The sequence below is a fragment of the Anthonomus grandis genome, chromosome 16, assembly GCF_022605725.1.
Source record: "Anthonomus grandis grandis chromosome 16, icAntGran1.3, whole genome shotgun sequence".
In the NCBI taxonomy this organism is placed as follows: Eukaryota; Metazoa; Arthropoda; class Insecta; order Coleoptera; family Curculionidae; genus Anthonomus; species Anthonomus grandis.
In genome coordinates, this window is record NC_065561.1 from 21,097,106 (window position 1) to 21,111,101 (window position 13,996).

The 13,996-nt window shown below is 30.2% G+C and overlaps 1 protein-coding gene across 2 annotated transcripts; it reads right to left on the reverse strand.

The window, feature by feature from the left end:
• Positions 1 to 1,616: 1,616 nt before the first annotated feature.
• LOC126746005 (uncharacterized) lies at positions 1,617 to 10,342 on the reverse strand. Of its 2 annotated transcripts, none has more exons than XM_050454090.1 (7): positions 10,092 to 10,342; positions 6,544 to 6,670; positions 2,540 to 2,708; positions 2,305 to 2,486; positions 1,992 to 2,252; positions 1,778 to 1,843; positions 1,617 to 1,722 (listed from the first exon to the last, which is right to left on the reverse strand). In XM_050454090.1, the coding sequence occupies exons 1-7, from the start codon at positions 10,305 to 10,307 to the stop codon at positions 1,688 to 1,690; spliced, it is 1,056 nt and encodes a 351-aa protein (XP_050310047.1). In that variant the 5' UTR covers positions 10,308 to 10,342; the 3' UTR covers positions 1,617 to 1,687. The 2 variants fall into 2 exon arrangements, with proteins under 2 accessions (XP_050310047.1, XP_050310046.1); XM_050454089.1 differs by having other exon boundaries at positions 1,778 to 1,951.
• Positions 10,343 to 13,996: the final 3,654 nt, after the last annotated feature.

The window sequence follows — 13,996 nt, forward strand, 5'->3', positions numbered from 1 at the left end:
AACAATTGACAGATGGCACTATACATAAGATTGAAATTATTGTTGTAAGATAGTTGTTAGTCAAGTTTTATAGTAAAATACTGGTCGCGATACAATACAAACTGGTTTTTTGCAAAAAACTCCATCAATTTGTTTCCACCATTTTGAATTAAAAAAAATTAATATCATTTTCGAATTTGGCGACCTAGAAAACGTAAATAAAAATTGATTTAACATTAAAACGCTGTTTTTTATACGAGTCGGCCGCCATTTTGAGTTTCAAAAAATAAATCAAATTTTCGAATTCAGTGACCCCGAAAACGTAAAGGACAGTTGATTTTAATTCGAAACGCTATTTTTTTATACAATTTGGCCGCCATTTTGAATTTTGAAAAACAAATATCATTTTTGAATTTAGCGACCCCAATAACGTTAGGATATGTACATTTGACTCAATTGTCACACGTTTAGGGGTTTTACCAAGAAATATTGGATTTCAGACCACTGTGCGCTGTACTGTACAGGGTGTCCCATTTTGGTTACTTTTGCGGGATATCTCCGTTATTTTTAAAGGTAGAGAGTTGTGGTTTTCGCGACGCTGTGCTACTTTTTCGTAAAACTGAAGATGCTGTTAACAAAACTTTCATAGCCCTTTTATTTTTTAAGATACAGGGCATTTTTGCATTTTGGGACCCCCCTCGTTTTTCCGTTATTTTTAAAGTTTTTGTAAAAGTTAAAACTTATTCTTATAGATTTTTTTCCGTAGAATCTAATGGTATAGATATTTTTTTTTTTGATTAATAGTTTTTGAGCAAAAACTTCAAAAATGCCCTGTATCTTAAAAAATAAAAGGGCTATAAAAATTTTGTTAACAGCATCTTTAGTTTTACAGTGTCGCGAAAACCGCAACTCTCTATCTCTAAAAATAATGGAGATATCCCGCAAAAGTACCCAAAATGGGACACCCTGTACTCTATTTTCGTTTTATTGTTAAATGTTATATTTAAAATTCTATCCCTTAATTCAAATTAGGATTTACGTTTAAGTTTATTTAAACGATTAATCATGGTATATAATTATTTTACTTTATTTGATTAGTTCGCCATATTATATATAATATTATTTTTAAAGGTTCTTGATCACAAGCTTTTAAAGGTACGTAATGAAAATTGTTCAGAATTGAGACAAGTTAGATTAGGCCTAATTTTTTATATTACTATGACTGCATTTGGATTTTGAATTAATTTTTCTAAATAATATTTTTCCTAAAATATCTATTCACATCCAAATTAATTTTTTTCTTGATAATTTAACACGTTCTAAATTTACAAATTCAATAGACTCTTCTTTTTTAAATCACTTAATAACCTGTGCGTAAAAAAATATACAGGAAACACATTTTATATTCTGACCTAATAAAAAGATCAAAATTGTCTTTTTTACTTAAAGCAACTTTTACGCAACCTTGCAGTATATAAAACCCGATTCTACAAGAGCATCAGTTTGTTTCATACAGTAAATAGTAAGATGTGGTATTGCATATTATTTACGATAACTTTTCTTGGTGTTTTTTGTACTGGTCAAACCGCTGCAGTAAGGATCGTTGATTATGTTAATCAGCTAGATGAAAATTCGTATAATTTCCAGTAAGTATATTTTATTAATTGAATTATAAAATGAATCCCATGAGGATCCCTTGTACATTGTCCTATGTTTCTTGTGTCTCAATTTCAAGCTGTACACCTAAAACAAGCAAATAACTCTTAAACAATAAATTCCTTATCATAAACCTCCTTACCTCCTCCACACTCGACTTCTAAGATCTTCCTTACAGTTAACGGGATATCGTATAACAATTTACACTCTGAAAGCATATCGCTATTAGGACCTTTTGCATACAACGGTATAGTGAAAGTACACTGTTCATTTTCCTTGTCGATTTCTGCTTCAGGTAGGTGCTCAGAACAAGAACCTATTACAGACTTAGACATCTCTTAAAAATAAAAACAAACCTGTAACAGCAATCAAAGTATTATTCATATCAGTCATTTCGACCACATGCTTGATACTATTAAAAATTGGACTTTGCTTATTAGTCAATGCGCTGAGATGTCCACCAAATATAACCAATAAAAACGGGCTTTCTGGTGGCGAATTTAAGACCTCCAAAGTTGATTTTACCATGCTAAAAAGTCCCGCGTCCTCTTTTTGCTTGCCTATATGCTCAATATCGGCAAAATCGTCCTGGTCTGCTTTCATATCGTTTTTCAAAGCTAAAGTGCTCACGCTATTAATACTATAATAACAACAACCTATTGAACATACTATCTTTCAACATGTTTCCTAAAAACGAGTATCTAACATGCTTCATCACATCCAAAACATCCCAGGACTTTGCAGTAGAGGTTTTCTCAGGTACCTCACCTTCCACAACGATTTCCACTTGCTTGGGCTCTTCTTCTTTCGCATCACGTTTTTTAAGTCTTATTTCAAATATTTCTGTATGCCTATTTAAGTAATATTTTCCTTGGTGTTGATTAATTTTAACATAATTCCTTACCTGTTTGCCCCAGTAATAATACCGACGCCGCCCTTTCGTTTTGACTCGTTGGCATTTGCCTCTGATCTTTTTGATCTCGGTTCATCCATATGGATCTTCGGTATGTGGTAAGGTCCCTCCGGTTCTTGGATATCGTTGGTCATCTCTTTACTGGAAACCGATGCTATCGCTATAAATGTTTATACAGGGAGTCCATTTGATATCGCGGTGCTCGATTGCGGCTAAACCTTGAAACGGAAAAAACCTTAAATAAGGGAAATGTTAATTATGTTAGAGGCGCTACTTTTTAAAATTAATTTGGTTGATACAAGTTGCCCCAAAAAAAGCGTGGAACCACCTGTATTTTTTTTTCGGAATGGGAGTCTCATTTGACTCTCTCTTTAATCCTAAAACAGTTTTTTTCCTAAAATGCGACGTTGCCTAGTTATTAAACATTTAATGAAATTTTCACGAAAATGTATGTTTCACTTAAATTTTAATATTTACCACCGGCGTTTTATATATTTTTGAAAAATCTATGTAGAGTCCATTTTATCTTTCGAAATTCCATAATTTATTTTTTTTTTATACGGGGTGATCAAAATCGTTACTCAAATAATGATAATTTCAATTCAATTTTGCGCTTTTTTTTTTAAATGTAAAAACACCCTGTATCTAGTAACGCTTTTTGATGGAACATTCTTTTATCTTCAATTTGATACCAACAAGTTTACCTTGAACCCTTATCATTTTCTCTAGATTTATTCTTAAAGGAACAATGGCATATTTTTTTCACAGCCATTACGACACTTACGATAGAAAACAATTTAATAGATATTTTATGGAATCAGAGTGACGACCAGTCTGTCCCTCTGTTCAATTCTATTTTGAACACTTTTTAGTAAGAAAATAGGTCAATAAATAGATAATAAAATAATAATAGTAAAGACAACTAATAATAATCCCTGACGCAAATCTCATTTAAAAATAAGAAATTTTTTCTTACAAGTAAAACGTTGACCATTGTTCATTTATTCTTTACTGTGTGACGTATGCCAATTAAAATGTTTACTTATCATTCATGTTTAAGTAAATTTGTGTCAAAATGAATTACTGTCGAGACGTTTACTGAGCGAGAATTAGTAAATATGATTTATGTTATCGGCAAATCCCTTGGGAACTATTTTTTTTACTTTCAAGAGTTCATTAGGAAAATCTCCTAATAACCGACAACTTAACGATAGAGTACTGAAGAAATCAACTTAGAAATATCAAAAATCGTCCGTGTAAAAATGTTAAAAAAAAAACAAATATCATGCCTACCATGCTCAGTAACATCAAGAACTTGCCGAAAATAATTTTGACAGAAGAACTTTTGGCACAAAATCAAGCAGCAGAAAACGAGGTTTTTATTTAAATTTGTGGTCTTCACTAATGAATGTACGTTCCACAGAAATAATATTGTGAACCGACATAACTTTCATTTTTACGATACAGAGAGGTTCTCTAAATTTCTTAAGAGAGGATTTGCCACGCTGGACCCAAGATCTTCCCGACTTTGTAAGGCATCAGATGTGGCTACAGTTGAACGGTGCACCAGCTCACTTAAGTGCAAATGTCAAGGATGACACACATAACACTGGATGGCCTCCTAGGTCACCGGAATTAACGCCTCTGAATTTCTTCTTGTGTAAAAGTGTTAAATTCGAAGTTTATCGTATTGCACCCACAACTAGGGAAGATATAGTGGAGCGCATGTAATACGGAGTCTTTTAGATGTATTACGCCTGCTACGCTTCGTGCAGAACTTTCGCACGTAGGCACAGAATAAACGATCTCACAGAAGCGAAGGCTTGCGTCGGCTCCTTTGATATCCGTGAACCAGTTTTTTATAAGCCCAACTGACAGATGCACCCGGCGCAAATACACTGAGATATCTCGTAAAGTTGTAGTAAACGCATACACCGAACGAAGTGCTTTTATTTTTAAAATCAAAATGGTTATATTCATATAATACGGGAGCAAACTACAAAATTTAGTTACATTTCAAATAGGATTTTTTTTTGTTAAGGTTTATATTGGTCCTTGCTTTTTAGAATAATTATAATAATTATTATTTTTATAAAATTGTTATTTGACAGTTTTGATACACGATAGAGGTGTAGGTTAGTATGCTTTTAATTTGTTTTGGAATGGAATTTTTGTGTTAGTTGTTTTATGATAATGGTAAATAATATTTGCCTTTTAGCTGGAAGGTTTATACGCAGGTGTGTTTTCTCGTATGTTTTAAACACAACACATTTAAGAGTAGGTATCATCGGTTTTTATATATTTATATATAAAAAGATATATGTATGTATTATTATATACATAATATGTAGGTACCACACATACGTCCATATTTTATAAAGGTATTATACGTTGTATAGTCGCCGTCCATTATGATAGTCTGGAACAAAATATAAGATTTTTAAGGGTTTTACTACTACTATATTATGCACTTGCATGGATAAACCAGTCCATAAAAAGACAGATAATTTAAAATTAAAGTCATTATTCTTTATCACATAAAAATACTGTATACCTAAGTCAACCTTAATATTTTTATCTATGTATAATCTTATGTACCTGCACGTATGTACACATACATAGATACATATGGTTTAGGTATATACATATATGTTTATTAAATTAAATAATGTTTATTCTGTATTTATTTGCATGGCACGACAAATTAATTAGGGAATATTCTGAACTTTTCAAAGCTTTTAAACAACCATAATAATAATGAATAATACATAATAATGTAGCTTTTCTATACCTACTTTCTTTTATTATTGTTATTGCTCACCTTCTAATATCCCTAGGAAACGAAAATAAACTTTTTCCAGCCATGCTTTTGGCAAAACAACCCCTATACGCACAAAAAGTTGGCATTTTAGTGTTTTTTTTTAAGTTTTTAGCACAACACAAATGAAAGAAAAAACAAAATCATAGAGCACAGAGTTAAACTCCAAAACAAGGTAATGTGTAATACCTACTTAACAAAAATAAAATAAAAAACGGCAAATTAGAAAATATCGCAAATATACACACTAACGCTCGTACTAATACACTAATTATGACCCGATACCCCACGTGGGCGACGACAGTTGTACCCGTTAGAATGGGGGTAAATGGGAGGAGCCTAAACGAAAAACTGGTTCGGTAAAAAGGTAAGCCTTCGCTTCTGTGAGATCGTTTATTCTGTGACGTAGGGTTGATTTGTGTTTAGAGCAAAACAGTAGATATTTTAAACAATTTTAAAATGTTTTTGGTTAATCCTTAATGTAACTGAACTTGATGGGAGTGATATTATTTTTCTTGTGGTATTTTCCTATGGACGATTTCGGTATTTGTAAGTTCTTATTTATCTTATTATAATTTTTAGATTTTCTACAACCGACTTGGTGAATGCCAATTTGATTTTTTCATTTAAAACTGTTTCTATCCCACTTTGTTTTTTGTACTTCACCCTTCCAGTATACTCCAATCATTCTCAAGTAAAAAAAAAAATATGTAATTCTTGTAAAACTGAATTGAAATTATTATTATTTGAGTAACGATTTTGAGATCGATCACAATCTATAAAAAAAAATACATTTTGGAATTTCGAATGGTAAAATGAACTTAGCCAAGGACATAGATTTTTCAAAAATATAAAGAACGTCGATGGTACATATTAAAATTTAAGGAAAACAATAATATTCGTGAAAATTTCTTTAAATGGTTAATAACTATTTTAGGGTTAAAGAGAGAGTCAAATGAGACTCCTATTTCGGAAAAAAAAATTCAAATTATGCAGCACCATTTTTTGGGACACCCTGTATCAACCAAACTAATTTTAAACAGTAGCCTCTCTAACATAATTAACACTACCTCTATTAAATTTTTTTCCATTTCAAGATTTAGCCGCAATCGACCACCGCGGTATTAAATGGACACCCTGTACGTAAACCTGTGTAAACTGAATAGAAGATTTATACCAGTTTTCATTTTCATAACTGTATGGCAGTATTTGGTGAGTGCTAAAAGGCTGTTTTTTAAGTAGTCCTTGCAGTAAGCTGAACCTTCTTTGTGATCGGGTTTTGCGGTCAGTTCTAAGGTGTCATGCTAAAAAAAATTATAAATATTGAGGGATTGAGATAATGAAGTATTATGGCTGAACATAACCTCAATTTCAATTCCAATAATTTTTTTAAAATAATTATTATTCAAACCGATTGGGGTCACGAGTTTTCAAACAAGCTTTAATGACTTTACACTCAGGTGTCCCACAGGGAAGTGTCTTGGGCCCCCTTCTTTTTACAATTTACACGTCTAATTTTATTAATTCTATTCGCCATTGTGATTATCATTTTTATGCCGACGACACTCAAATTTTATACTCTTTTAAGCCAGAAAATGCGACAGAGGCTAACCTTAGAATAAATACGGATCTTCGGGCGCTTTGTGAGGTATCCGCGGGTCACATGCTGAGGTTGAACCCCTTGAAATCGGTGGCTTTATTATGATAACTACGTGAAAATATCTTGAGTCTAAGTATCGGAAATGCTAATATTTTTTTTTTAAATTTCACTAAAAACCTGGGTTTAATTTGTGACACTAAACTAAAATTTACCGAACACATAACAGCTTGTATTAAAAAATCCTACTGCGCCCTTAATCTCTTTTTCCTCATAGGCATTACTTAGAAAAGAAAACCAAAATTGAACTATGTGACGCACTTGTACTATCACACTTTAACTTCGCGGATAGTGTTTATGGTCCTTTTTTGGATACAATACAGGCTCGGAGAGTGCAAAAGGTTCAAAACTCATGCATACGTTTTATAATATGTGGCATAAGACGTGGACAACACGTATCACATAAGCTTAAAGAACTTAGCTGGTTGTAAATGTTCAATAGGCGTGTACTGCACTCGGCTTGTCTGTTTTATAACATCATTAAATTTCAGTGTCCTATCTATCTCAGTAGGAAAATTGATGTTCGTAATATAAATATACGTAGAAAGTACATCCTTATGATTCCCAAGCACAATAAAGAACTTTTTAAAAGAGGATTCTCTTATAACATAGCGTCAACCGTAAATAAATTTCAAGTTACTCATTTTAACACATCTTTATCCTGTTTCAAAAGAAGAATCAGACAGCAGCTTCTCAGTGAATGAGTTTTTATGGGCGTTTATATGCATTTCAGAGAAAATAAGATATTATATGCATACAATTTTTTTTTCTCTATCTCTGTACCGCTTAACATAATGAACCGAGTCATCTAGCTTTTCATTAATGTATTGGGTTTTATTAGGCTTGGGTAACTAAATGTAAGTACGGCTTAAAATTTTTCTACGGCTTTAACAGCCTCTCCTTTTGGAAAGAAGCTGACTATAAAGGCCATTTGTTTCATTTATATATTTGTTTTGTATTTGCAAAATTGTCATAATTAATTGGAACAATAAAATGATTTATTATTATTATTATTATTATTATTATTATTATTATTATTATTATTAACTACCGGTTTACAGGCTCTTATTGCTACAGGAACAACCTCTAATAATGCTAGTTTGATTCATTATTATGTATTTTATTTTAATCCTTTTTCTCTTAATAAAAAATTGATGAATTCTTTATATGGTCGTCACAACTATAGTTTAACCTTTTTGATCTTATAGCATGTAAAAATAAAATGCCAAGGAAAGTTGTTGGACTCTATTTCTAAATCGCAGTTTTGAATAAAAACTATAAAATCTATTAAAAGAACAATTTTGGTATATGTGTCAACCGTATATGGTCAAGGTATATTTGTTAGGCTATAGAATATACGTATATCATATACGATTCCGCTTGCAAAAGGGAGAGAATTTCGGGATTTAAAAACATTGATACGGGATTTATGTATCTAATTTTTAAACTTGACACTTTAAATATTTGATGAAATTCTTTTTAAAAATCACTGATTTTCGTCCATATTGTCCAATCTAATAACGCTTTTTTTATACTAAATATTTATATATAAAATTATAACAAATTTAAATAAACAGTATTATTAAATTAAATATTGAATGTAAATTTTCTACAAAACATTGTTTTTTATCAACAAAACCCTTAACCCCCCACCCACCCCAAACATTTGTTCAGTAAGAAATTCTGTTGAGAAATCATGATTTTTCGTCCATAATATTCAATCTAATAGCACTGTTTTTGTTATATAAATAATATAGTTATTAATATACATATTATCTAATTATATTAAATTTAAATAAACAAATTATGTTATTACATTAGATATTGATGACGAAACCAACTGTTATTCATGCGTATTATTTTGGAAAACAGTGATTTTGGAAAACAATTTCTTACTGGTAAGTTGTGTGGGGTGGGTGGGGGGGTAAGGGTATAGTTAATGAAAAATGTTTTTTTTTGCAGAAAATAATTGCTTGAGAGGAAAATGCCTTTTAAGAAAACTATAGGTGATAAAAAAATCTATAGTTTTTGTATTTACACTTTTCTCACATAACCTTAAGGTTTTCCAGTAAAACGTAAAAGAACCCTATTTTATCGCTTGGAAAATAGCAGAAGTTGTGCCATTTTTTACCACAAATAAGTGGAAATTAGGTTTTTTTTATTTAATAAACTGTAGAATATACGTATATCATATATGACTCTGTTTACACAAGGCATGACAAAATCAATCTGTTAACATAACCTCAATTTAAATTCCAATAAAATAATTAATAGAAGTTATTATTTAAACCGATAAGGGTCAGGAGTTTTCAAACAACCCCTTTGACCTTATTTTTTGACCATGCTTTTCAGGCATTGTAAATAATGTCTAACGTGTCTTAAGCCTTAACAATAATAAACTTTTCAAAGGTTCCACGTACTTAAAATAATTTATAATTTTTCCAGGCATTTGGATAAATTTTTAATGTTATTCCAGGCAATTGACGTTATTATCCTATTTTTCAGGCATTAAAAATAATTGTTTCACTCTTCCAAGCTTCAACCTTTCATGATCCCAGACTCCAAGCATTGAAAATCTTTTTTACCGTTTTTCAGGTCTTAGAAATAATTTTTCCAGTGGCTTGAAATGAATTTTCCAAGTTACTAATATTTCTATCAGTAACTTCTATCCTAGACAACTGATAAAGATTTGTTCACCTATAAGAACTCAGAAAATACTATACAGTGTGAGTATAGAGTCTTGGGAAATGACCCAATTGCCTGGAAAAGAAGACAAATTATTATTCCAGGAGCTTGAAAAGTATGGAAAATTGTTTCAACTCCCGAAAAAATTCAAGAAATGACCCCAATTGCTTGAACAAAAGATCGAAAGAAGAAGAAAAGTTTCAACTCCCTAAAAGAAATTGAGAAATGACCTCAGTTGCCTGGAAAAAAAATTAAAATTTAATTCCGGCCTTCTGTATAAATGCATTTAATGATTATTAAATGCATCTCTAGTTTTCACCAGGAACTAGAGAACAAAAACCCTAATTATAGTAGAATTAATAATTGGATCCTGTATCACTTACCTTAACTCTGCTCTTTTGATCAAAATTTAAGGACCTCAAACTATCCTGGTTCAACGAAAAATTTTTCAAGTCCACATGGGTAAAAAACAGTACGACATTAAGTTTCCTCTTCGGTTCTTCATTATTATTATCCTCGATAGTTTCCTCATGACAAATTACAGGACACTGCTTAGCAATAAACCAAATAATAAGAACCTTCGTTATAAACAAAAACATTTTTTTTTCTATAAATCTATGACGTATTAAATGTCAGATTGTACACCTTGGAATATGATTAAAAATTTTTTAGGTATTCGTTAAACGATGGTCAAACGAGAAAAGAGGCAGGTGCGGTTATTCAGCTTCAAGATACCCCAATAATTAAAGTGAGTGGAGAATACTCGTTTAAGGAGAACGGAAATGTTTATTTAGTGAGTTATGTGGCAGACGAAAGAGGCTATAGACCGGAGGTATTTATTATTATATCAGAAGATTCTACAGAAACAACAGAAAATCATTCAGAACTTGATTCGGATGTCAAGATTAAGTCTGCGGTAATTAATTCTTTGACTGGCGGTGGGGTTAGTATAAGTCGGAAAAGTAATAAATATTTTGGATCTTCCAAGTAGGAGAGGATTCAAGTAAATGTATTTTTTTTTGAATAAATGCCTTTATTTTTAAAGCTTTTTATTTAAATTATATTCTTAGCAAGAATTAATAGGGAAAATAGAGCACGAATGCCAGTATGTTTTTTTGTTGATAAAAAAAATTATTGCAGATAAATTATGTGCATGGAAGATCATAGTTTTGCCTCTTATTACATTTGTGCATGTCCCTATAAGTGCTTTTCTTACTCCTTTTAAATGTTGGAGAATTTACATAAAAATCTACGAACTATCTATTGTTTTAGCTGCATAGGATCTGCATCACCTCTAAACTAACCATTGAACATTTTATTTATCTCATAAATTGTTGGGCGCCAAGCTTCCCATTCAGAGTCCTGTTAGATTTTTTTTTTAATTGGTAGCAAGTCCAGGAATTAATTTTTTCTTTTATTTATTATTGTAGTATTAAATATAAATTATGTTATTTTTTGTAATACTCATACTCATGATGTCCAATAATTCTCTATATGTAGAGGCGATAAAATTAAAACTTAAAATATAATCAATAATATTCATAAGAAAATCGATTAAATAATAATGTAATTCAAATCTAATCATTGGCATTAGAAATAACTTTAATTTTTCCAGAGATATTAAATGATTTTTTCACGGTTTCCAGGTACGTGAATTAATTTATAATTTTTTCCAGGCATTTAAACAAATTTTTAATTTTATTCCACGTTACTTATGAAACCTTCCAGGCATTAATATTAAGATGCACTGCGTAATTAAATGACATATTTTTCTGTTTTTTTATGCACTATTTCAACAATTTTTTTATAATCATTTATTCATTAATTTTAAAAAATGCAGTGGCATGACAGATATATATGGAAAGTCTCAGAAGAAGTGAAGAATACACACATAATAAACAAGTAAATAAAATGCAAAATTAAAAGGCAGAAAAAAGAACTATAGGACCTGGAAATATTAGGCAGAGAATAACATGTGTATGAAACATCTAAAAAAAAAAACAGGAAAAATTAGAAAAAAATATTACAAATCCTTTTTTGAACTTCCTGATATTCACAGGTATATAAAGTATATAAAGTGGTTGGTATTATTAAAAAAACACGCACTAAATGGTCTGCATGAATTAAAGAAGTTCCATGTAGTATACTAAAGGGGGTTTCTGATAAAAGATGCCTTTTTCTGTGAATATTAATAAATTAGTAATTCCAAAGGAGTACTTTAATAATTAAAAACGGCCATTGAACGTTATCCTATTTTAGGCATTGAAAATAATTTTGTTAATTTTCTAGGCCGTTGACCTTATTTTCCTTGGAATTAATTTTTCCAGTGACTTAAAATATATTTTTCAAGGTTTCCAGATATGTGAAATAACGTATAATTTCTTCCAGGCTTTTGAATAAATTTGTCATTTTATTCCAGGCAGTTGAAGCAATTTTTCATACTTCTCAAGCCCCTGGAATTGGTTTTTAATTGAGGAAATTTTTTAGAAAAAAAATTTTCATATTATTCCAGGCAGTTGAAGTCATTCACTCAGCCTTAGTGCTTTTGGGAATCTCTGGTTTTTTTTTGCATAATTCCAAATTTTTTAAGATATTTTCAAAATTATTTAAGATTTTTTAATAAGAGCCTCACTTAATAATGTGGTTTTTCAGGATGAACATTTTAAGGTATTAACGATTTTTGTACCTCAAACACTTTTGAAAGCAGAGACATTTTTGTAAATCAGCAAATTTTAACTTTTGAGGAAAAACTTGAAAAATTTACAGTGTCACATACATTTCTTACTATAACTTCACAACCACCAAAGATATTTTTAAAAATCTTTCAGTTCAATTAAGGGCAATGTCTGATGATATATTTAACATACAAATCGTTATTATACCCCAAAATTTCATACCTAAAAAAATTCACTCAGCTAAAGTGATTTTGGTATCTCTGTTTTTTTTTGCAAAATTCCAAATTTTTTAAAATATTTTTGAAATTATTTGTGATTTTTTATTAGGAGCCTTACTTAAAGATGAAGTTTTTCAGGGTGCACATTTTAAGGTATTAACGATTTTTGTACCTCAAATACTTTTGAAAGCAGAGGCATTTTTGTAAATCAGCCAATTTGCACTTTTGAAGAACAATTTGATATACATTTCTTAGCATAACTTCACAACCACCAAAGAAAGATATTTTTAAAAATCTTTCAGTTCAATTAAGGGCAATGTCTAATGATGCATTTGACATAAAAAACGTTATTATACCTTAAAAATTAACTCAGATAAAGAGATTTTGGTATCTCTGTTTTTTTTTGCAAAATTCCAAATTTTTTAAAATATTTTTGAAATTATTTGTGATTTTTTATTAGGAGCCTTACTTAAAGATGAAGTTTTTCAGGGTGCACATTTTAAGGTATTAACGATTTTTGTACCTCAAACACTTTTGAAAGCAAAGACATTTTTGTAAATCAGCAAATTTTAACTTTTGAGGAAAAACTTTAAAAATTTATAGCGTCACACACATTTCTTACTATAACTTCACAACCACCAAAGATATTTTGAAAAATCTTTCAGTTCAATTAAGGGCAATGTCTGATGATGTATTTGACATACAAAACGTTATTATACCTTAAAAATTAATTAACTCAGATAAAGTGATTTTGGTATCTCTGTTTTTTTTTTGCAAAATTATGAATTTTTTAAGATATTTTCGAAATTATTTAAGATTTTTTAATAAGAGCCTCACTTAAAGATGTGGTTTTTCAGGGTGCACATTTTAAGGTATTAACGATTTTTGCACCTCAAACACTTTTGAAAGCAGAGGCATTTTTGTAAATCAGCAAATTTTAACTTTTGAGGAAAAACTTGAAAAATTTGCAGTGTCTCATACATTTCTTACTATAACTTCACAACCACCAAAGAAAGATATTTTTAAAAATCTTTCAGTTCAATTAAGGGCAATGTCTAATGATGCATTTGACATACAAAACGTTATTATACCTTAAAAATTAACTCAGATAAAGTGATTTTAGTATCTCTGTTTTTTTTTTGCAAAATTCCAAATTTTTTAAAATATTTTTGAAATTATATGTGATTTTTTAATAAGAGCCTCACTTAAAGATGTGGCTTTTCAGGATGAACATTTTAAGGTATTAACGATTTTTGTACCTCAAACACTTTTGAAAGCAAAGACATTTTTGTAAATCAGCAAATTTTAACTTTTGAGGAAAAACTTTAAAAATTTACAGCGTCACACACATTTCTTACTATAACTTCACAACCACCAAAGATATTTTGAAAAATC